This window comes from Humulus lupulus, chromosome 7 (genome assembly GCF_963169125.1).
Source record: "Humulus lupulus chromosome 7, drHumLupu1.1, whole genome shotgun sequence".
NCBI lineage: Eukaryota > Viridiplantae > Streptophyta > Magnoliopsida > Rosales > Cannabaceae > Humulus > Humulus lupulus.
Window position 1 is genome coordinate 148,320,915 of NC_084799.1, and position 24,878 is coordinate 148,345,792.

General features: G+C 36.9%; 1 protein-coding gene across 1 annotated transcript in view; it reads left to right on the top strand.

Annotated features, from left to right (window-relative positions):
- The window catches only part of LOC133788708 (uncharacterized), a 70,333-nt gene that overhangs the window by 19,361 nt on the left and 26,094 nt on the right, over nucleotides 1–24,878 (top strand). The window contains exons 6-24 of the mRNA XM_062226289.1: nucleotides 1,251–1,341; nucleotides 2,136–2,218; nucleotides 2,338–2,444; nucleotides 7,404–7,556; nucleotides 9,461–9,525; nucleotides 9,664–9,751; nucleotides 9,979–10,057; nucleotides 10,218–10,326; nucleotides 10,968–11,027; nucleotides 11,175–11,293; nucleotides 17,181–17,559; nucleotides 17,669–17,853; nucleotides 17,962–18,034; nucleotides 18,200–18,350; nucleotides 18,463–18,632; nucleotides 18,993–19,343; nucleotides 19,633–19,800; nucleotides 19,938–20,231; nucleotides 20,471–20,647. Of these exons, the coding sequence (XP_062082273.1) occupies nucleotides 1,251–1,341; nucleotides 2,136–2,218; nucleotides 2,338–2,444; nucleotides 7,404–7,556; nucleotides 9,461–9,525; nucleotides 9,664–9,751; nucleotides 9,979–10,057; nucleotides 10,218–10,326; nucleotides 10,968–11,027; nucleotides 11,175–11,293; nucleotides 17,181–17,559; nucleotides 17,669–17,853; nucleotides 17,962–18,034; nucleotides 18,200–18,350; nucleotides 18,463–18,632; nucleotides 18,993–19,343; nucleotides 19,633–19,800; nucleotides 19,938–20,231; nucleotides 20,471–20,647 (2,902 nt within the window). The remainder of the gene's footprint in view (nucleotides 1–1,250; nucleotides 1,342–2,135; nucleotides 2,219–2,337; nucleotides 2,445–7,403; nucleotides 7,557–9,460; nucleotides 9,526–9,663; nucleotides 9,752–9,978; nucleotides 10,058–10,217; nucleotides 10,327–10,967; nucleotides 11,028–11,174; nucleotides 11,294–17,180; nucleotides 17,560–17,668; nucleotides 17,854–17,961; nucleotides 18,035–18,199; nucleotides 18,351–18,462; nucleotides 18,633–18,992; nucleotides 19,344–19,632; nucleotides 19,801–19,937; nucleotides 20,232–20,470; nucleotides 20,648–24,878) is intronic.

The following is a 24,878-nucleotide window of genomic DNA, read 5'->3' on the forward strand; positions in this document are numbered from 1 at the left end:
GTATTATTGGTTGACGATTTTCAAAGAAATAAAGTCCACCTTGAATCCTAGCACTGCCAATCGTCCTTCCCGAAGATGGTTCCTGAAATTGACAAGAATTGGAAAAAAGTTTAGCAAGACAACGATTGTCAGAAGTCAACTTACTGACAGAAATTAAATTGCATGTTAAAGAGGGAACATGAAGGACTGATTTGAGGATTAAGTCAGCCGACAATTTAATAGTACCAATTCCTGCAATTGGAGAGGGTGTGCCATCTGCTATTCTGACACTAGAAGGATTGGAATATGGAGTATAGGATTCAAACAAAGAATATAAGCTGGTCATATGATCAGAGGCGCCAGAATCAATTATCCATGGTGTTTGAGAGTTGGTGAGAGCAGAGGAGAAATTACCAGAGTGGGCAACAAAGCTAGACATAGTATGAGATTCGAAACTCGAAACCCATTGAAAATAATTTTTACCCTTAAGTTTGTGGGCTATGATATGAAGAGAGCCCACGAATCCACTGAATTGTGTTTGGGCTTGAGGGCTAGTAGGCCCGCTGGTCTGAGAAGAAATATCTTCAATGGACGACATCGTCGAAGAAAAGAGAGGATCACCTGAGAACCGTGAGAAAGACACTGCTGGTCTGAACAGCGACCAATCTGGACTTGATGCGATTGAAGATGGGCTCCTAGACTTGCGATTTAAACAATTTGGAGAAGGACTGGGCTGTGCGATGTGGAAAAAAAATGGGACAGAGAAATTTGGTGAGATCTTGAACCAGAGAAAAAAATGTTGGGAGAGATGGTGAACCAGAGAATCGAAGGGAATGAAAAATGGTGCGACTGGTACTGAAAGAAAATTTGGGAGTGGCCATGGGTTCCTGGATGATTGGCTGGAAAGGGATAGAAGCTGCCAGAGAAGACAATCGGAGCTGAACAGAAAAAAAAATGTCGAGAAGGAGAGAAAAGAACCTAAAGCTCTGATACCATAAAGAATAAAATGAGAGAAGATCTGAAACTATTTTTCTTGTATATTTTATCAATGCTGGGTATGCCTTTTATAGAGACTGTACAGAATAATCACAATAAATGTCAAAGAATAAAACTCCTATAAATAAGGAAACTTATATACAATAAAAGACTAATATTGCATATTTTTGTGATTTTATTTCCTGGCTGTCAACACTATATTTTTTTTCCCTTTTAGCATAAGTTTTTGTTACGATGAGATTCTTAAAGTGTTTGTGCATGGTGCATCTATGCAGTAGAGAATGCTCACCTGGACTTTCAATCTCTCAAACAATTGGTGTTACAGGGAAGCAGTCTTTGGACAGAGATGTTGTTTTAACAAGGAAGGTAAATTTGGGATTGCCCTGGTTTGGAATTAAGAGATTATTTTATTTGTTTTTTGGTACTTGTTCTCCTGTTGAACCCTACAATATTGTTGTTACCAGTCTGTAGATACTACTATTTTATTGTTATTGTATTATCACTGTTGTTTTTGTCATTATTACAAATACTATTAGTGTTAAAATTTGTGAAACTAACAAAAGAAGGGTGAATCAGTCCTAAAAGTATAATCATATGTAGATATACTATATGTAAGTTGGTTCATATATTATTTAGGTACGTGTCTGTTGTCCACGTATCCATACATATTCATGTTGATAAGAAAAGGGGAAAGCAAAATTGAACAATTTAATCAGTATGCTTCCAGTTCCTGAAAATTGTTTTGGGTGTACTGTTTTCTGATATTATGAAGGATTGGAGCTTGTTGTTGTAATTTTGTTTTTGGTGTGGACTTCTTATCTACTTTTAAACTTGTATTTATCTCTTTTTAATATGATTTCTGTTTTTCATATAAAAGCTTTTATCAATATGTAAGATGATATGAAAATTTACTTACATCTTGTGTATATTATTTATTCTTTTATTCACATCTATAATAGGTGCGGTTATGTTTCTTATTATACATGTATTAATTCTCCTTCACTAATACAAGTGTTGTTTCTTATATAAAAAAGTTATGTTTCTTATAAAAAACAAAAACAAAATCAAAATCAGGTTCTCTGTTAGCATTCTGCTCTTCACCCCTGTAATAAGATATATTTAGGTCAGAATTTATGTTATTTACTTTTTTCTGTAAGCAGTTGGGGATCTTGAACATTGTTGAAGTCATGGAGCTGGCACCAGAGCTTGTTTATCCACTGTATTTGGCTGCCTCTGTTGATTTGTAAGTACTAATTTCTTCAGTAGATTTTTATTTTCGTGTTCACTCTCAGTGTAGCATTTTGTTTTTTGACCTATACATTATAAATCTGTAATGCCTTTGTTGTTGTTGATTGATTCTAGTCAAGACCCTGTTGTAAAAAGGGGCGACGAGCTTTTGAGGAAGAAGGCTAATGGCACTAACCTAGATGCTATAAACCTCATAAACAAACTTTTCTTGCTGTTTAATGGTATTATCTTCTTTTCTTACTTGATTTGAACGAGTTAATGTATTATCTTGGAGTTGATTAATTATTGTCTGAGTTAGCATACTAATTCTGCTACTAATGTTTGTTTAACAATGTAGAAATAATTTGAATTATTACTTAGTATTTTACAGCTAAAGTGTAATTAATGTAAATTAGTTTATTCCTAGAATATTCCTAGTATTTTAGAAGTAAAAATTCTGAAGTAAAAATAACAATCGAAAGTATATTTTTCCACATGGTATTAGAGCTTTAAGAGCTTAAAATTGAGAATTTTTTCCAAATTAGGCTTATTTTTCTGCCCTTTCTTCAAAAATTAGGGTTTGGTACTCTTGAGGTTCAATCTTAGAAAACTATTTTGGAGTAGTTTTCTCTTCTCACCTCCACCACAGAGAGATTGCTCAGCCTCCGATCAACAAAACCCCGACGTCCACCTTCCAGATCACTGGTGAATACTGTTCATGCGCATCACTATTCACACGCGGTACTGTTCACGCAAATTTTTTTTTTACTTCCCAACCAGCACCTTTCCTCTGATTTTCAACGGTTCTGGGCTCTATAAGCTGATTTATTTGCTGCACCACTTCTCAATCCTCTCCTCATCGTCTCATCATCTTCTTGCACTTGCTTTTTTTTTTTTGGGTTTGTTCAGTTGATTTTTATTTTTATTTTTTTCCTTTCTGACCATTGAAACTCGACCATGGTCACTTCTCCAATTGATCTAAACACCACTTGTGATAATTCCACCATCACTGAAATCTCAAAAACGCTGTCTAAGGTTGTTACTCATCACTTTGAACAGCCTAATCTTCACCACTCAGCTGCTGAAAACAATTTTAAAGGGCGCGCTATGACTGCTGCTGAGCGTGATACATTCCCTTTCACCACAGATCAGATTGTTCCACTCCATAGGTTGCTCAAGTCAACTTCCGCACTAGATCTAAACTCTCTGGGATTTTTCCCCACTCCAAACACTTTTGTTGCATTTAATGCTCAAACTTCGTCGTGGATCGTCGACTCTTGTGCATTTGACCACATGACTGGTCAATCTCATCAGTTCATTACTTATAGTCCTTGTCCAGGTACTGGTAAAATAAAAATTGCTGATGGCTCTCTATCAACTGTAGCTGGTAAAGGTTCTGTTTATCTATCTCCTCTCCTTACTCTTAAAGATGTCCTCCATGTGCCAAATCTATCTTGTAATCTCCTCTCAATTGGCAAACTTACCCTTGATCAAGGTTGTATTGCAAAATTCTCACCCTTACATTGTGATTTCCAGGAGTTGTCCTTGGGGAAGACGATTGGAAGTGCCAGAGAATGTAGCCGGCTGTACTACTTTGATGTTGACCCTTCATCTACTCAAGGTAATAAAAGGCTGCATTCTGGTTGTACTGCTTCAAATATTGATATTATGAGATGGCATTATCGATTTGGACATCCTAGTTTTCCCTATTTGAAACATCTGTGTCCTAGTCTATTTAAAAAAAAACACTTGAACATGTTCTAATGTGAAGTGTGTCAATTTGCAAAACATACTTGAAGTGTTTTTTGTTCTCGCCCCTATAAGGCAGCTCATCCTTTCACTCATTCATAGTGACATGTGGGGGCCATCCAAGGTTACAAATATCTCCAATACTCGTTGGTTTATATCGTTTATAGATGATCATACTCGTTTAACTTGGGTATTTCTTTTAAAAGACAAATCTGATGCTACTGCCACCTTCAAAAAATTTCATTCAATGATTAAAAATCAATTTCAAGCTAATCTTCAAGTTCTGCACACTGATAATGGTACAAAGTATTTTAATTCCATCTTAGGTGATTATCTTATCTCTAATGGCATTGTCCATCAAAGTTCATGTGTTCGTACTCCCCAACAAAATGGGATTGCTGAAAGGAAAAATCGACATCTGTTAGAAGTTGCTAGGGCTCTCATGTTTACTACTTTTGTTCCTAAGGTTTTTTGGGGAGAAGCTATTTTGATAGCAGCTTATTTGATCAATAGAATGCCTTCTCGTATCTTACACTATCAAACTCCAATATCTTCTCTTCTTAAGATTTATCCTCATACTCACCTACTCTCAGATATTCCACTAAAAACGTTTGGTTGTACAGCCTATGTTCATGTTTTAGGACCTAATCATACCAAACTTGATCCTCGTTCTCAAAAGTGTATTTTCCTTTGGGTATTCTTCCACCAAAAAAGGCTAAAAATGTTACAACCCTCTCACTCGCCGCCTTAGTGTCTCATCAGATGTCACATTCAATGAAGAGCCACCTTTTTATCCCAACACTTCGCTTCAGGGAGGGATTGTTAAGAATACTCACTGCTGGGATACCTGTTTACCAATGATAGGACCTGAATTCAGTCCACTCATTGAATCTAATCCACCAACTGAGTCTAGTTCGCCAATTGAGTCTAACTCTGTGCTAAATTCTGAACAAAACACTTTTGAAATGGAAAAGACAGACCAAATAAATCCAGAAAAAGAGTTGTTGGTTTATACTAGACGACGGGACAAACATCAAGTAATACCGCCAGCTACGGATCTCGTCTCCCATGAGTATGAACCAGTGACATATCCCAATGTAAGTGATACTTTGAGTCCAATTTTTTTTGATTCTAATCCTAGCTCGAGTGTGATAGAATCAGATATGCCCATTGCAAAAAAAAAGGGAGTGAGGAATTGTACTTTACATCCTATATCTAAGTAAGTGTGCTACAACAGTCTCACACCAAAATTCAGAGCCTTTACCTCCAAAATTGAGGAGACAATTATTCCAAAGAACATTGATAAAGACTTGTCCATTCCAGAGTGGAAGAAAGCAGTTGAAGAGGAAGTTGGAAAAAAATGCTACCTGGAAAATAGTTGCTGAGCCAAAAGACAAACATGTTGTAGGATGCAAGTGGGTATTCACAGTGAAATACAAAGCTGATGGTACTATAGAAAGATACAAGGCGAGACGGGTTGCAAAGGGGTTCACTCAAACTTATGGGGTGGACTACACAGAGACATTTGCACTAGTGGCAAAACTAAACACAATAAGAATTCTCCTATCAATAGCTACTAATCTTGATTGGCCATTGCAACAACTTGATATTAAGAACGCCTTTCTAAACGAAAATTTAGAGGAAGAGGTCTATATGAAGATTCCTCCTTGTCTCGAAGGAAAATATGGAAAAGAAACAGCATGTCACTTAAAGAAGTCTCTCTATGGCTTGAAACAGTCACCACGAGCATGGTTTGAGAAGTTCAATCAAGTGATCAAGAAGCATGGGTTCAAACAAGGTCAGTCTCTATTCTTCAAACATTCACAAGATGGTAAGATTGTAATTCTTATTATCTATGTTGATGATATGATTCTAACTGGAAATGACCTTAATGGAATAGAGGAGCTTAAAAGACTACTAGCACAAGAGTTTGAGGTAAAAGATCTTGGTCAGATGAGATACTTTTTGGGTATGGAGTTTGCAAGAACCAAGCATGGGATTTCAGTCTCTCAACGTAAGTATGTTATTGATCTACTCAAAGAGATTGGTATGCTCGGATGTAAACCAGCAGCAACCCCAGTGGAACCCAAAGGGAAGTACAAGAAGAAAGAAAAGGAGAAACCTGTAGACAGGGATGTATCAACGACTAGTGGGAAAATTGATCTATTTATCTCACACCAGACCTGACATTGCCTTTGCAGTTAGCTTGGTCAGTCAGTATATGCACAATCCTTTTGAAGAACACTCTGAGGCAATTTACATGATATTACGGTATCTAAAGAAGTACCTGGAAAAGGTCTGTTGTTCAGAAAAAATGGAGAAAGACGCATAGAAGCTTTCACTGATGCAGATTGGGCAGGTTCAATTGAGGACAGAAGATCAACATCTGGATATTGTACCAATGTATGGGGAAACCTTGTTATTTGGAGAAGCAAGAAACAACCTGTTGTTTCATGAAGCAGTGCTGAAGCTGAAGCTGAGAGCTCTTGCTAAAGGAGTATGTGAATTGATCTGGATCAAACTAGTTCTTGAAGAACTACAACTTCAAAGAGCGAATCCTTTGAAACTATACAGTGCCAATAAATCATGCATTAATATAGCACACAATTCGGTTCATCATGATAGAACCAAACATGTGGAGGTGGACGTCATTTCATAAAAGAAGAAATTGAAGAAAAAGAGCTATGTGTCGTTTATGTGCCAAGCAAACAAGCTGCTGATTTGCTAACAAAAGGATTATCAAAAGAAAGCTTTGATGAGCAAGTGTGCAAGCTGGGCATGTGGGACTTGTATGCACCTGCTTGAGGGAGGGTGTAGAAATAATTTGAATTATTACTTAGTATTTTACAGTTAAGGCGTGATTAATGTAAATTAGTTTATACCTAGAATATTCCTTTGTACTCAGCCTATTTAAAGGCTATTCCTTTAGAAGTAAAAATAACAATCAAGAGTATATTTTTCCACAAACAATGTTTTGTTCTGCTGATTCAAGTGTGTGTGCGTATATCAATGAACTTAAGGGCCTTTTGTTTTGTTAAAAATGTTACCATAATTGGGGAGATTTGGTTTTGTTGAAAAAAAACGTACGCTGATGAGTAGCTACAAGAAAGACAGAAATCATAAATGACTTTCATGTTTGAAAATCGATTTGTTCTCTTAATATAATGATGCAAAGTTGACTTTTGCCTAATATTACATTAGAGCAGTTATCTTCGTATATCATACAAAAATCATTTAAGGATCACCAGAATTTGATGACATCTTTCCCTTTAGCTGAAATTAAAGGTACTGGTGTAGAAGAATGCTTGAATTTTGTGGTTGATGCATGGGAGTTCCATCATACTTTGTTGTTTTACTTGGCATAAACTTTTTCTTTTCCTTTTCAAAAAAAAAAAATATATTCTGTTTCCTTTTTTTGTGCATGGTTGACTTATCTCATAATTGTTCTGCAGGGTCTGCGGGATCTCAAAATGTTGCTCCTGAGTCTAGGGTTACTCCTGGGAACCACACTTTGAAAGTAAAGCTGATGTCCACTTTCTGCAGATCCATTACAGCCGCAAATAGTTTCCCACCAACATTACAATGCATTTTTGGCTGCATATATGGTATGGATTTTTTAGTTCCAAGGTCTTCTACCTTGTTTTTTGTTGGACTTGGAAGTTATTGAGATAAGTTATTGTTGTTTATTTATTATTATTATTATTATTTTCTTACTTTTGAGGTCAGATATTGCTGTAGTTTAAATACCTATATTGCTTGTAAGAAAAATATGATGTAACATAAAGTAATCAAGTGTTTGGTTAATCATATATAACAATTTATAGAGGATGATGAAAACTACATTTTTCCTATCATTAATACAAGTGTTTCTCTTAAAAAAAACTAGTTTTTTAAGTTAAAACCTCCTAATAGTTTTTTCCCTGTTTTGGTTGTTTGTTTTCTTTGTTATGGAATGAGTGTTACGTTTTTCTCTCCCTCTTTTTTTTTTTTTTTATTTATTTTTTATGTCTTGTATTGAATACAGTATTTTTGTATCTTATAAAAAAATATAATGATAACAATTTTGTTTTAAACAAAACCTCGTAATTGCAGTTTCATTTCTTCAAAAATTAAAAGCACTTTTGTTTTCTATTTAACTCAATTTCACTGAGGATAAATTTGGGCCTCATGCTATAAATGGCTTTCTATACTACTGAAATATTAACTGATGAAACATTGTTGGTAGATTACCTTGTGTACTGCTTTCTAAAATAAAAAAGATTATGCAGCCTCTGTCAAGATGAAAACCTACTTGAAATGCTCTATAAATATTGATCATGTGTAGTTTGTAGTTCTTTGTTCTAATCTTGTAGATGACATCTTTACACATACAGAAATGTATTAGCTTCTTTGTTTTCTCATTTTTAAATTTTGCACAAGTTAGTAGCAGCTTCCCTCTCAAACTTTGTGTTGATCAACATTGATCTCTGAAATATGCTCTATTTTGGGTTCTTAGTCCCTTAAACACCATGTCTTGCAAATCCATGACAATTTAAAATATACACATCTTTCAACTGATGAGCACATACTTGTCGACCACCTTTTTTTTTCTTTCAGGAGGTTGAAATATTAGGAAAATTAATAAAAAGAGTAGACGCTAAATGTTTACTGTGTTTTAGATTCTTTTGGGCTCAAGGGTTAAGAAATACATTTTTTTTCTTTTAGAATTTTCTCTTGTTGGTGGGTTTTATGGCTTGGAAGAAAAAAAGAATCTTTGAAAATATGGAAGACACTAGGGCAAACTTATTGGATAAGAGTAAACAGTGGGCATCAGATCTATGTAGGGATTGGAATTGTTTGTTGTAATTTTCTAGTCTTTGTTGTCAGTAGTTTGCAGGTAATACCACAAACTGTCATTTTATCACCTTCTTAATAATATAACCTCTTTTTCTTTTCAAAAAGAGAAAAAAAGATTAAACATTGGGTAGCTGTTTGGTTATATAATGTAAAAGAGTTTAAAGGGGTTTAATTCTCTGACCTAATGATTTTTTTAAAAAAAATGTCGCTGACCTAATGAGGGAATGGCAGTACCTCATGTAAACTCTAGTTTTCTATAAGACTTTTGAGTGTTTTCACTCTATGCCCTCTTGCATAATATTCCAATTAATAATACAAGTCCTGATGTTTTGTTTCAAAAAAAAAAATATACTTTTCCCTGTGGAGGTCAAAAAAGTTCAGTTTTTTTTCTTCAAAGAACCCTGAACTAGTAAAGTCACGCAAAACAACACTCTGAGATCATGATTCTGGTTATTCTGTATAAAAAAAAGGAGAGAAACAGCTTATTTAATGTAACTTTAAAAAGAGAGGATCATTTATATTATTTAGCTGGAGGAATTTCTTGGGAGCTGCAGTAGGGTAAAAAAGGGGGTGGGGTCGTTATAGTTGCTAATAATAACCCCTTTACTTATAGTATTTGCAAGGCCACCGCATTCTGAACTTTGCTTTATGTTTATAATGTCTGTTGTGAAAGGAAATGATACTACATCAAGGTTGAAGCAGTTGGGAATGGAATTCACTGTCTGGGTATTTAAACATGTAAGAATGTTTTTTTCCAATTTTGGATTCTATTTTCTACTTCCAAAATCTTCACTTTTTCTCTCTATTTTAATTTTAATTTTAATTTTCAATATTTATTTTATTTTAGTTTACTTTTTAATTTCTTGTGATGTGCAGTCACAAATGAACCAGCTTAAGCTTATGGGTCCTGTGATACTGAATGCAATTTTGAAGTCTCTCGATAGTTATTCAAATATGGAGTCAGGTTTGTCCTATGCAATGCAGTTTATTGGACTAATATTACAATATCATCTTCTTCCTTTCTTTTTTTTTCCAAAAGAAGATAAAAGAAAAATTATAATTTTATTGTAAATATTCAATTGGTCATTTTTTTTTATCAAGAAAACAATTATTGCAATCTTGTTTTCTATTCATATGACAATCACGTTGATTTATGTATATACATTGATTTACTGTACTAAATCCAATCAGATGCTACTGCTAGGGATACCAAAACTTTTGCTTACCAAGCTATTAGCCTGCTTGCACAGCGCATGCCTCAACTTTTTAGGTACATTCCTTTGCTACTTTCTTTTAGTACCAATTATCATACGTATAAGTTATTCTTTTTCCAAGTCAAAATACTCTTTTCATGTCCCCCTTTGCTGCCTTGAAATGTTAATCCAAACTTTTAAGAATGTGATTTTAAAGGTGAAATTCTCTATTTCCAGAGATAAGATTGACATGGCGGTACGACTTTTTGGTGCATTGAAAGTGGAGGCGCAGTCTCTTCGCTTCATTATTCAAGAGGCAACTATATCACTTTCTAGTACGTATAAGGTATGCTAGTTTTCTCACCTTCCTTGAAAATATTATTTAAAACTTTTCTTTTATATCGACATAAGCCTTTTTTTTTTCTTTTCGAAATAGAACGTCAATACTTGTATTATTAATGATCAACATAATACAAGGAAAGAAAGAGAGGTAACACTAACAGAAAAAGCCATAGGAGGAGAAATAAAACTATTACATTAGGTGCTGCCAAACTAAATCAGAAAATAATAATATAAAAAGTGACTTTATAATATAAAATAAACCAATAGTTATAAAAAGTGACTTTATCCCATCTTATTAGAACATATTTACTGTATAGAATTCAACCGTCTCACCAGTTCAGAAAATAAAATACCCTTAGATTCACTTACATTAAAAACATGTAAACTGATTTTGATTGCATTAATTGTAATTTCTTTATTGTCTATTTGTTTTTGTTTGTGTGGAATTTTAGTGATAGTTAATTTCTATTCTGTGTTTCTTATTGAAAAAAAATAGTGATAGTGAAGTAACTCTCTTAGCTTGTTTCTACATGAGTTTCTCTGATTGATTTGTTTCTCTTCATTCTGTTTCTTACTTCACAATTAATTCAACTTCTTTATTTGATTGTTCTGTTCACTTATACTAATTTACTATTTGAGTTTTAGGGTGCACCAACAACTGTGTCAAAAGATTTGGAGACACTTTTGCTGAAAAGTTCTCAAGAGGTATTGCACTTATACATTTTATGTTGTGATGTCCTTCTATAGTTTGATTTGTCCCTATTAGATTAATAAAATAAGAATTTTGACCCTTTTTTTTAGCTATTATACCTCTAAACTCATCATGAAGACTATTTTCTTGTGTTAACATAGGAACAAAGTGAAGTGAGATATTGTGCTGTGAGATGGGCAACATCTCTGTTTGATTCACAACATTGCCCCAGTCGATTTATTTGTATGCTTGGGGCCGCTGATTCTAGTTTGGATATCAGGTATTGTTTTATTTAAACTTTGAATTATCATGCACAGATCACAATTTTTTTCCCTGTTTCCCTCTCACTCTTATATATCCAAATACACATTATGTTTGTTCATTGTGATGAGGTATTTTATTTTTATGTTTGTTTTTCTCAATTAATATATGTCACTAATTCGCTATTCCTCACATGGTTGGTTGAAACCCCACAATGTTATTTAAGCACAGCAGGATAAAACTTTCATCTCTTATAGAATATTTACAAAATAGTAAACTTTCTATGTAGTGTACTTTGTATGTTTATGTTATCTGTTTTCATTGTAGACCGTTTGTCCCACCTTTTATTTTTTAATTTTTCTCCTGTCTGACCCTTCTTAAATCTTATATGCAAAAAAAGATAATCATTTTTGTCTGTGCATCTTTAGCTCAGCCTAGCTCAGTCAGGGTCTTTCTTTTGAATATTATCATGCATATTAATCTCATGTAAAGCTACAAGCCAACCAAAAACCTTAACCTTAGAAGGAACAACTGGCTTCCAAATAAACTTTAATGTCTCAAAGAATGTCCTTGGCTTATTGTTAACAGTCAGAAAATAATGTCAATACGTTACAGGAGGATGTTTCCGTTTCCTATAGTCTATAGGAATTCTTTTTTATTGTATTTATGTTGTATTAAAGATAGTTTAATGTGTAAATCTGTATATAAGCCTAAGTTCTAGTTTGTAAAAATACACAGAAAATAAACCTTTTTCTTCTCCTCACCATTTTATATGGTATAAGAGCCGTACGGTTTTTTTTCTTTCTATTCTCTTTGATTGGCGCCTGGCTGCTTCTTCAAAACCAGTTGACACCTCCGGCGCTCCAGGTGGTTGTCGCAACTTCTGGCGACATCTCTGGCGCTCCAGGCGGCTTCTGCAATTTCCGGCGTCATCTTCGGCGACATCTCCGGCGCTCCAGGTGGTCTGCAACTCCAGGGGCAATCTCTGTCCAGCCCTCCTCGACAATCTCGGTCTTATATTCACTCTCACGTATTCAGCCAACTCTTCCTTATCCTCTCGCATTTCCTTGCCATAAAACAATTTTTATTTGATACATCCCCACTTGTCAGCCAACCCTAGCCACGTGTCATCATGTGAAGTGATGAAATCTCTTCTCAAACTAGTGGGCCTAACTCAAATCCAGCCCAAACTCAGGCCCAAAGTCAGTCTTTTGCCTCCATTTATAGTCATGATACCAGCTCTCTCCACATTACAGCCCACAGACTTGATGGTAGAAACTATTTACAGTGGGCACAGTCAGTAAAGTTAGTCATTTGTGGACGTAGAAAACTCGGATATCTCACCGGTGACCTTCCTGCCCCTCCATTGACTGACTCAACCTACAAAGTATGGCAGGATGAGAATTCTATTGTACTTGCATGGCTTATTAATTCAATGGATCCAAAGATCAGTCGCAGGTATTTATTTTTTAAAACTGCTAAGGAAGTATGGGATGCTGCAAAAAAGATGTACTCTGATTTTGGGAATGCCTCTCAGATTTTTGAAATTCGTACCAAACTCAAAGAAATCAAGTAAGGTAATCACACTGTTACCCAATATTTTTCAGACTTTCAAGACCTGTGGCAGGAACTCGATTTGTATCTGGATACCACTCCTTTGTGTGCTACCTGCACCACTCTTCAGCGCCAACAATTAGATAAAGAGCGGGTCTTTGAATTTCTTACTGGGTTGAACAGCAATCTTGATGAAGTTCGGGGTCGTTTGGTGAGTCGTTCTCCGTTTCCTTGACACTGAAGAAGCTTTCTCTGAGGTCAGGCGTGAAAAAGCACGTCGTCGCGTCATGCTCACTACTCAAGAATTACCGCCCGTAGAGAGTTCAGCTCTTGTCTCAAAATCTGGTCCACCATCGTTTGGTAGATCAAATCCTGATCCTCGACCTAATCGCAAGGGTGATCGACCTTGGTGTGATCATTGTCAACGTCATGGTCACACTTGCTCCACTTGTTGGGAAATTCATGGCAAACCACCAAATTGGACTCCCCGTCGCCAAAATGACAGAAAGGCCTACCAAACCCAGTCTGAGAATAGCACTACTCATAGCGGTACTGCTGCCCTTTCATTCGGTAAGGAACAACTCGAACATTTATACACACTCCTTGGTCAATCCTCCATAAAACCCAAATCTGGTCCCGAGTCTCACAGTGCTTCTGTTGCACATTCTGGTAATTTCTCTTCTGCTTCCCTTACACCATGGATCATTGATTCAGGGGCGACTGATCACATGACATGTTTACTTCATTTGTTTGATTCTTATAGTCCCTGCTCTACTGCCTCTAGTGTTAAGATTGCAGATGGTACTCACTCACCTATTGCAGGCATTGGCACCATAAAATTGTCTACTGATTTATTTCTTAAATCAGTTCTCTTTGTTCCTTCCTTAAAATGCAACTTAATCTCTGTTCAAAAATTAACCTCTGATAATCACTGTCTTGCTAAATTTATGTCCGATTCTTGTCAATTTCAGGATCTATCATCGGGGAGGACGATTGGCAGTGCTAGGATTCGTGACAGCCTTTATTTCTTTCAGCACCCGAACAAAGAGTTGCCTTACCTGCACTGTTTAACTTCAAGTTCTATTTCTAATTCATCTTTTGATGCAACTTCTCAAAAAATTATGTTGTGGCATTGTCGACTTGGACATCCAAGTTTTTTATATTTAAGACATTTGTTTCCTTCTTTGTTTTTAAATAAAAATGTTGCGGATTTTCAATGTGATATTTGCCAACTTGCTAAACATACTCGTGTTTCATTTCCTCACAAACTGTATACACCCTCTAGTCCTTTCTCTCTTATTCATAGTGACGTATGGGGACCATCCAAGGTCACGACTTCTTCTGGTAAACGTTGGTTTATTACATTCATTGATGACCATACACGAATTACTTGGGTGTACCTTCTTAGGCACAAATCCGAAACCTGTCAGGTATTCCAAAACTTCCACAAAATGATCCAAACACAGTACCAGACATCTATTCGGACACTTCGTACCGATAACGGTACTGAATACTTCAATACCACTCTTGGTCCCTATCTTCTACAAAATGGGATTGTTCACCAGAGCTCGTGTGTAGATACTCCGCAACAGAATGGAGTAGCCGAAAGGAAAAATCGTCACCTCTTAGAAGTAGCCTGTGCTATCATGTTCAACATGAATGTTCTAAAATATCTTTGGGGCGATGCTGTACTCACTGCTACTTATCTAATCAATCGCCTTCTCAGTCGGCCTCTTCAATTCAAGACACCATATTTTATTCTTCAATTTCTCTATCCTCACATTTCCACAAATACTCTGCCAGTAAAAGTCTTTGAGTGCACCACCTTTGTCCATGTGCACTCCCAACACCGGAGTAAACTTGATCCTAAAGCCATAAAAACAGTTTTCCTAGGATATTCTCCTACACAAAGGCTATCGCTGTTACTGCCCCCTCACCAAGAAAATCTACATCTCCCGCGATGTAACTTTTTTCGAAAGTACTCCATACTTCACTCTCACTTCACTTCAGGGGGAGCTTATTCATCACGAGCAAGAAGCTCAGTGGTCGTGGGGTTTAGAATTACCCCTAGACGTGTCCTTTCCTCCAGTGAATGAAATCATTCCCGAACCAGATAATCTTCCACCTTCTTCTCATGACTCTCAAAATCAAAACATGCAGAAAGAAATTCGGGTGTATACCAGAAGAGAAAGAAATAAACAAGTGACGAATTCTCATCACAGTCAAGAGGCCGATCCAGTGATAGAACCACCTCAGTTAAAAAATTCAGGTACTCTACCCTCAAACAATCAATCAGATCTAGATATTCCTATTGCTTTAAGAAAAGGAAGTAGATCTTGCACCCAACACCCTATTTCAAAATTCATCTCTTATGAAAAATTATCATCTCCATTTAAAGCTTTTACCACTAGTCTATCAGATGTTGTGATTCCCAAAAATATCAATGAAGCACTTGGTACTCCTCAATGGAAGATAGCAGTTCTCGAAGAGATGAAAGCACTTGAGCAGAATGGTACTTAGCAATTAGTGGAGTTACCACCAGATAAGAAAGTAATAGGGTGCAAGTGGGTGTTCACAGTCAAATATAATGCAAATGGATCTATTGAGAGGTACAAAGCTCGGTTAGTTGCCAAGGGTTTTACTCAAACCTACCGAATTGACTACACTGAAACATTCGCTCCGGTTGCCAAACTCAATACCATCAGAGTATTGCTCTCGCTTGCAGTCAACTTAAATTGGGAATTACATCAACTTGATGTAAAAAATGAATTCTTAAACGGTGAGCTGGAAGAAGAAGTGTACATGAGTCAGCCTCCAGGTTTTGAAGAATCTCCCAATACAACCAAAGTTTGCAAGCTAAACAAATCGCTCTACGGTCTAAAACAATCTCCTCGAGCATGATTCAATTGGTTCTTGAAAGTTATCAAGGGACTTGGATACATACAAGGTCAGACTGACCATACTCTCTTCATCAAACACTCAAAAAGAGGGAAAATGTCAGTTCTGATTGTATATGTTGATGATATCATTGTCACTGGCAACCATACTGAAGAGGTGATTCAGATTAAAGAAATGTTGGCAAAAGAGTTCGAAGTCAAGGATCTCGGTGAACTCAGATATTTTCTGGGAATGGAATTTGCTAGAAGCAAAAAGGGAATTTCTGTTTCTCAAAGAAAATACACTCTTGATCTCTTGAATGAGACAGGAATGCTAGGCAGTAAACCTAGCAAAACTCCAATCGAGCTCAGAGACAAGAGGAAAATGTTTGAAGGAAACCCAGTTGACAAAGAAAGGTACCAGCAATTAGTAGGAAAGCTTATCTACCTCTGTCATACCAGACCAGATATTGCCTTTGTAGTAAGTCTGGTCAGTCAATACATGCATGATCCATGTCAAGGACATCTTAATGCAGTATATAGAATTCTGAGGTATTTAAAGCAAACACCAGGAAAAGGTCTGTTCTTCAAAAAGACTATTGAAAGAAAAGTTGAAGTATTCACAGATGCAGACTGGGCTGGGTCAGTTGATGATAGGAAATCTATATCTGGATATTGTACAATTGTATGGGGCTATGTGGTAACATGGCGAAGTAAAAAGCAAACAGTGGTTGCAAGAAGCAATGCAGAAGCAGAGTATAGAGCCATGGCCTACGGAATATGTGAAGTGATATGGATCAGACGCCTGTTAGGAGAACTAAAGATTGAATATGATGCTCCCATTCAACTTTACTGTGATAATCAATCTACCATCAGTATTGCACGCAACCCTATACATCATGACAGAACTAAACACGTGGAAGTAGATCGTCACTTTATTAAAGAGAAGATTGATGGGGGAATTGTCAACATCAAATATGTTCATACGGATCAACAGTTGGCTGATATTCTCACAAAGGGGTTATCCGAGTGAGTATTTGAGTTCCTAGTAAACAAGCTTGGACTCATCAATATCTATGGTCCAGCTTGAGGGGGAGTGTTAACAGTTAGAAAATAATGTCAATACGTTACAGGAGGATGTTTCTGTTTCCTAAAGTTTATAGGAATTCTCTTTTATTGTATTTATGTTGTATTAAAGATAGTTTAATGTGTAAATCTGTATATAAGCCTAAGTTCTAGTTTGTAAAAATACACAGAAAATAAACCTTTTTCTTCTCCTCACCATTTTATACTTATCGTTCAAAATAACTGATTTACAAGAAAACACTGCTGTAGAATCTAACAACCTTTGCTTTCTATTTTCTACACCACAACAAATAGTCATTACATATGGAACCAGCAACTCCAAAGTTGAGGAATGCCTCTTACAGACTTGTGCACAAATGTAATGGCATCCTGATATATCTCTTTTTGCAGGGAAATAGCAAATGAAGGCCTTTTTTTAATGAACGATCATGGGCTTAGGATGAGTGGAAAATCTGATGTACAATATCCAAATCTGGAAGCCATGCTAGATTTTATTCTTAGACAGCAACCAAAGTTGTTAGACTCATCTGAGATGAGAGAACAAAGGCTTCTTTTTCCTTCAAAAACATATGTGGTTATGATTAAATTCTTATTGAAATGCTTTGAGTCAGAGTTGGAGAAACACAAATCTTTAGAAGAATCGACTGTTCAATCTGCTATTGAAAATATGTGTTCGCTGCTAGAACATGCTATGGCTTTTGAAGGATCTGTGGAATTGCATGCCATTGCTTCCAATGCATTGATTGCTGTTGGATCTTGTGTCCCAGAGGTCATTATTGCAGACTTAATGACTAATTCTGACTTCCTGTCTTTCACTTATTTTTATTTTTATTTTTATTCTGTTACATGTGCTGACTCTGCTGACTTGTTATTTATAGATGATAGCATCTCGTTATGCACTGAAAGTTTCATGGATAAAACAACTACTTAGTCATGTGGATTTGGATACTCGTGAATCTGCAGCCCGTCTACTTGGAATAGCTACCTCTACTCTTCCTGTAGCCACATCATCTACTATACTCAGTGAACTAATTGCCTCAATTCGTGGAGTACAGAAATTGAGGTGTGTAGCATCTGTATTTGGCGTTAAGACTTGTAATTATTCAAGCCACCTTCTGCTTTCAGTGTATATTATATATAGATACTTGAAGAATAATTCAACTTTGTTCAGGTTTGAGACTCAGCATGGAGCACTATGTGCAATAGGATATATTACTGCAGATTGCATGTCTAGAGTGCCCTCTGTAAGTCGTATATTCTGTCTTAGCATCTTTCAGGGATGGTTTATATGTGGCATCTTCCTGAATTGTTGGTCGCTTATGAGGAGTTGAAGTAATAATGTTGTTTAGTACTAGCATGTCAGTGCACTCAGGCTTTTACTGAAATGTCTTGACATAATATTATCACAGATTCCAGAGGCATTGTTTCAGGAGACACTGAAGTTTCTTGTTGATGTTGTTAGTTCTGAGACTGCCACACTGGCTTCAGTTGCAATGCAAGCATTGGGTCATATTGCATTGCGAGTTCCGTTGCCATTACTTATCAATGACTCTAATTCAGGTAACCAGTGTTGACATTCAAATATTATTGACTGCCTGAATCTCCCTTGTCATTTCCTGTGCACCAAGTTTTGAAATATTATATTAACAAGTAGCCCATAATTAAATTGCAGTTGACATACTTACAATTTTACATGAAAAGTTGAGGGAGCTGTTATCTGGGGAGGATATTAAAGCAATTCAAAAAATTGTTATAGCAATTGGACATATATGCATGAAGGAAACATCAACTTCCCGTCTAAACCTTGCTCTTGATTTGATCTATAGTCTTTGCCGATCCAAGGTTAGTAGAAATATTTTTATTCTCTGCTAGTTACCTGTTTCATTCATTTAATTGGTTGTAATCAATTTTTTTTTCATGGTCTTATTTAATTGAGAATGATTATTTTCAAGATTATATTAATAAAAGATGATCGGTTATCATATGTATTATAGCCTAGGCAGTGGCAAAAGGGTTGCTCCTAAAACATAATATAAGACAAAAAAAAAAAAAAAACGCTTCCCAGAAACCTCTAAGATTACAACCACAATCACAGTTGAAATATTTTGTTTTAGTACATGGGTTTTTTCTTTTGATATACTAAGCCATGTGCATGTAAGAGAATTGAAAATGTCTAATTTCTGCAGTTTTTGAGTTGTGTAGGTTGAAGATGTTCTTTTTGCTGCTGGTGAGGCTCTATCATTTTTGTGGGGCGGGGTTCCTGTGACTGCTGATGTGATTCTTAAAACTAATTATAGTACACTTTCCATGAGTTCCAACTTTCTTATGGGAGATGTAAACTTAACGTTATCAAAGTACAGTACCAGCGAAACATATATGGCTGATGAAGATTTTCATTCCACTATTAGAGATGCGATTACTAGAAAGCTTTTCGATAATCTTTTGTACAGTACCAGAAAAGAGGAGCGCTGTGCTGGAGCTGTCTGGCTATTATCAATTTTAATGTACTGTGGCCATCACCCTGCCATCCAGAATATGCTTCCAGAAATTCAGGTTTGCCAGTTACAAGCAATCATTTCTCGTGTTATCTTCTTTTTTCCTCTTTAGCTATTTGACCAGTCACAGTGGACCTCAGTTCAAACTGTCTTCTTAGAGCAGAGTTGCTAAGTAGATATCCTTGACTCTTCCTAAGCACTTCCGCCTTGGGAGTGTTTTTTCTAATCTGACTTGAAAACAGGAAATTTGAAGGATTTAATAGCGTGGATGCTTTCTACTTTCTTTTATCCCTAGTTAGACAGTATGTACTTGAACTCTTGGACAAAAACTTTTCATATGAATGCAGGAAGCTTTTTCACACTTGCTTGGTGAACAGAATGAACTCACACAAGAGTTAGCATCTCAAGGCATGAGTATTGTGTATGAACTTGGGGATGAATTGATGAAGAAAAACTTAGTAAATGCACTTGTAAACACCCTTACTGGTTCAGGAAAAAGGAAAAGAGCAATCAAGGCAAGTTTATTCTCTCTCTCTCTCTCTCTATACATATATATTTATTATACATACACACTATATATGTATTATATATATGTCTCTGTCTGTCTTTCTCTCCTTAAAATGCTAAGTTCCACTATTTTTGTGTTTATCAGCTTGTTGAAGATTCTGAAGTTTTTCAAGAGGGAGCTATTGGTGAAGGTCTAAATGGTGGGAAACTTAGCACTTATAAGGAACTATGCAATTTGGCAAATGAGATGGGGCAACCTGACCTAATTTATCGGTTTATGGATCTGGCTAATCATCAAGCATCTCTAAACTCAAAGAGGGGTGCTGCCTTTGGGTTTTCTAAGATTGCAAAGCAAGCAGGGGATATTCTTAAGCCACATTTGCATTCACTAATCCCTAGGCTTGTTCGTTATCAGTATGATCCTGATAAAAATGTGCAGGTATAGATCCTTCAGTGCTCTGGATGATGTGAGACCATTAGATTCTTAAAAGCTGTGTAAATTTTTTATGCATATATATTATCTGAAGGCTGTTGTTTTTTCAATTGTTAATGTTCATAACTGCAGTGCATATGTGCAATATATAGTTGTCGCATGGAAAATTTGAGAATCATCCTTCTTAGCTAATCCTGCATGTGTTAGTACTATGAGTTTCTCATTTCTTCTTCTGATGTTTGTAGGATGCAATGTCACATATATGGAAGTCATTAGTGGCAGATTCAAAGAAGACAATTGATGAACACTTGGATATTATTGTTGATGATTTGTTGATTCAATGCGGCTCTAGGCTTTGGCGTTCACGTGAGGCGTCCTGTCTTGCTCTTGCAGATATCATTCAAGGACGGAAATTTGATCAGGTGATTTACCAATAAATTCTTAATTATTATTTTTCAAACGAATCTATTTGGAATAAGTACTTGAGTTTATTATGACTTTTATATGTAGGACACTAAGTCTCCAGTGACTCTAGGACAGTCTAGCCCATGTATTTAAATTAGGCTTATAATTTCAGAGAAGCTTTCACTAATAATTTTGTTAAGTTTGAGTCCTTTCAACTCCCTAAAACAGTGTAAGCATCTATTTCTGTTTGTCGGAAGCATCATAACTGATTGTATATTATATGTGAAGCATGTACATGTTTTTGTGTATCCTTTTTATATGTTAAAGAACCCACAGAGTAGCTATCACTACACAATTCAATTATTTTCATTTGAAAATCCGACTATTTCTTTCTAGCCAAAGAACTCACACAGTAGCTATCACCACACAATTCAACATGACAGCTGCCATTTTTCATTTGCCAAAACCAATAGTTTTCTCAATCATTAGAGTCTCACATCTATCAGGGAAAACCCAATCTGTTTCTTCTTCATTGAAGACGTTACACCAAAGCGGTCTTGCCACCTAACAGTGCAAAAATAGATGATCCATTGTTTAATTCCGACACCATACACACCATGAAGGAAGTAGGGAAATGTGTGAGGCCTTTTGTTTCATATCAAGTATTAATCTTACAATCAGATAAAACAAACACTTGTATTGTAATAGGAGGTGATGATTTTCAAATGAAATTAAAAGGCTAAAATTAGGGAGATCATCTAGATCTGTCAAGACATGAAAAAATGATTTACTCATTTCAGAAAAATCACGCATCCAACTCCCTGAAGAATTGGTCTCCTAGAATAGGGGGAAAAACCATGAAGGTATGAGCAAAAAGCAAGCAATTTTTGGTAACACTATATTCTGGACCTGTCTTTCTTTCACCATTTTCACCGTATTTGATTGAATCGATTATGGAGAATATTCCAAACTGCGAGGCATTGACTGCCAGAAACTTTAGTATTCATATTCCTAGAACCATAGTATGCTTTGTAAGCATAAGAAAATGATAGGATTTCCCTGCAATATTGGTTAGCACAGCAGCAGCCAAAATAGAAAGAAATTGAAGAAAATTGGTCTGTACTCAGTAGCCTGGAATTCGAGATCCACGGTCTCTCCCACAAAGTTGGTTACAACAACTAAATTCTCCACACCTCAATAACACACACTCACACCTTATGCACTTACTCTAGTCCTCACCCTAAACCGTGTACCCTACTCCCATACCAACCCAACCCTTTTAACTAACTTTCAGCCACTTGTGCTGAGTAAATGTTTAATATACAATATTTTCTACAAATGTATTATACCAATATTCAGCCCAAGGAAGCCATCGTGCCCATTGCGTTGGTTTGGAACTCACAAAGCAGTGTAAATGTCTCAAGACAGCGGTTCACCACTTCGGTTTGGCCATTCGATTGTGGGTGATAGGTTGAACTTTGCTTAAGGTTTGTTCCCTGTAAACAGAACAACTCTTTCCAAAATAGGTTGAGAAATAGTCTCGATTCGAAACAATGGACCTCGAATCTCCATGGAGCCTAACAATCTTGCAAACAAACACTGCTGCTAATGATATAGCTGAGAATGGGTGATGCAAAGCAATGAATTGGCCATATTTTGTGAGTCGATCTACTACCACGAAAACAGAGTCAAATCCATTGGATTGTGGAAGTCCCTCTATGAAATCCATAGATATGTCTTCCCAAACTTGGCTTGGAATCGGCAAGGGCTGTAGCAAACCCGCTGGTGATTGTGCCATGTATTTGTTCTGTCGACAAATTGCACACTCAGCCACAAATTTCTGAATGTCCTTCCTCATTCCTTGCCAATGGAGGTCAGCCGCCAACCGTTGCAAAGTCTTGAACACTCCTGAATGGCTCCCAACATTACTGCAGTGGTATTCTTGTAAAATAAGTGGGATGAATGGTGAATATGAAGGTATGACCAACCTCCCCTTAAACTTCAAACACCCCTGGTTGTATGTATACACGTTGCTTGCTTGATCAAGTTGAACCTCCTTGATAATCTTAAATAGAAAAGGATCAGCCGCCACAAGAGCTTGCACGTCAGGGATAGAAATCACTGTAGGAGATGAAATTGCTTCTAATTCAGCCCCTTGATGCATACGCGATAAGGCATCAGCTGCCTTATTCTCCAACCCCAGCCTATACTGAATTTCGAAATCATATCCAACCAATTTAGTGAGCCATTTTTGATGCTCAGATGCTACTAATCACTGCTTGAGTAGATATTTGAGGCTCCGTTGGCCAGTGCAAACTAAAAACTTTCTTCCCAACAAATAATACGCCATTTCTAAACTGCCAATACAATGGCCATCAGTTCTCTTTCGTAAACTGACTTAGTACGAGCCCGCAAAGATAGTACCTGGCTGTAATATGCACGGGGCATTGTTGCTAAATAAGAACGGCAACCAAACCACAACATGAAACGTTTGCTTCAACAACAAATGGGGCGGAAAAGTCTGGGAACGCCAAAACAGGCACGGAACATATGGCTGACTTGAGGCACTCAAATGCCTCTTGCGCCTCTTGATTCCACCCAAAAGCATCCTTGCGCAATTGACCTGTTAGTGGTCTCGCTATTGACCCGTATCCCTTGACAAACTTATGATAATATCTTGTGAGCCCAAGAAACACTCTCAACTACCTTAAGGACTTCGGCATGGGCCAATCCTCCATAGCCTTAAGCTTGCTTGGGTACACGACTACCCCTTCAGCTTAGATAACATGGCCAAGGTACTCGACCCTAGGCTGAGCAAACAGACACTTCTTCTCATTGGCGTATAACTTGTGTTGGAGTAACCTCTTCAAAACCAACTCCAAATGTTCTCGATGTGCTTCCGAGTTGTAAACTAGGATGTCATCAAAGAAAAAAAGAACAAACTTGTGCAAGAAATCTCGAAACACCTCATTCTTGAGTGCTTGGAAGGTGCCCGGTGCATTTATGAGATCGAAAGGCATAACCATGAACTCGTAATGCTCCTCATGAGTTCTAAAAGCCGTCTTCTCAACATCCTTCAACGATACTCTAATTTGTTGATATCCAGACTTGAGGTCGAGCTTGGAAAAAATCGTCACCCCATGTAACTCATCTAGCAGCTTGTCAATCACTGGTATAGGAAATTTGTTAGCCACTGTCTCACGATTCAATGCCTGATAGTCCACACAAAACCTCCAACTCCCATCTTTTTTCTTAACCAACAAGATCGGGCTCGAAAATGGACTTGTACTAGGACGCACAATCCCTGACTTCAGCATCTCTTCCACTAGCTTCTTATTTTCATCCTTTTGCACTTGAGTATAACAAGATGGACAAACCGAAATTGGCCCCGCCCCTTTTCGAAGGGTAATGGTGTGTTCCCTAACGCATGGAGGAGGTAACCCCAAAGGTACATCAAAAACCGACTCTTCTTGGTGAAACAACCCCAAAATAGTCTCTAGAACCTGCTGAATTTGAGTAGCTGAGTTCGTTGACAAAGGACTGAGTTGAACCCAATACCCTTGCCCTTCTTGCTGTACTGCCTGAATCACCTTCAAGGATATTTGTGACTTACAAAGGGTTGGGTCACCTTGCAAAGTCACCCAAGTCCCAACAACTTTGAACCTCATGATCATAGAGCGCCAGTTGACTTGCATCAGCTCCTCCCAAGTCCAATAGCGAAAAATCTGTGACCACTTGTAATGCGCCCAAATCCAAATTAACCTGAGAACAAATGCCCTCTATCTTCACTTTGCTTCCTGTACCCAGTAGAACTCTGTAACACGTTGTGGATGTAATGGGCAATTTAGCCGCCTTGACCCCCTTAGGTAGAAATGAAATTATGTGTAGCAGCACTGTCTATGAGTACTGTCACCTGGTATTGGCCAATCTTCCCTGCTAGCTTCATAGTGTGAGCTGATGAAATGCCCACTAAGGAATTCAGTGATAGTGTTGCTAAGGTCTCCTCAGAATTATCTTCAGTGGAAGAATCCGGAGTTAGAGGTGGAGATTCAATGCTATGGGTTGCCTCTTCCTCATCCATTATAAGCATCACCTAAAGAAACTTTTGCTCACATTCATGCCCCTTTATGAAATTTTTTATCACATTTAAAGCCAACTCCCCAAGCTCTCTTGTCTTGATATTCAATTTCTGTTAAGCACCTCATGAATGGTGGCTTCGCTAGAATAGAAGGTTTCATTGACCTGGAA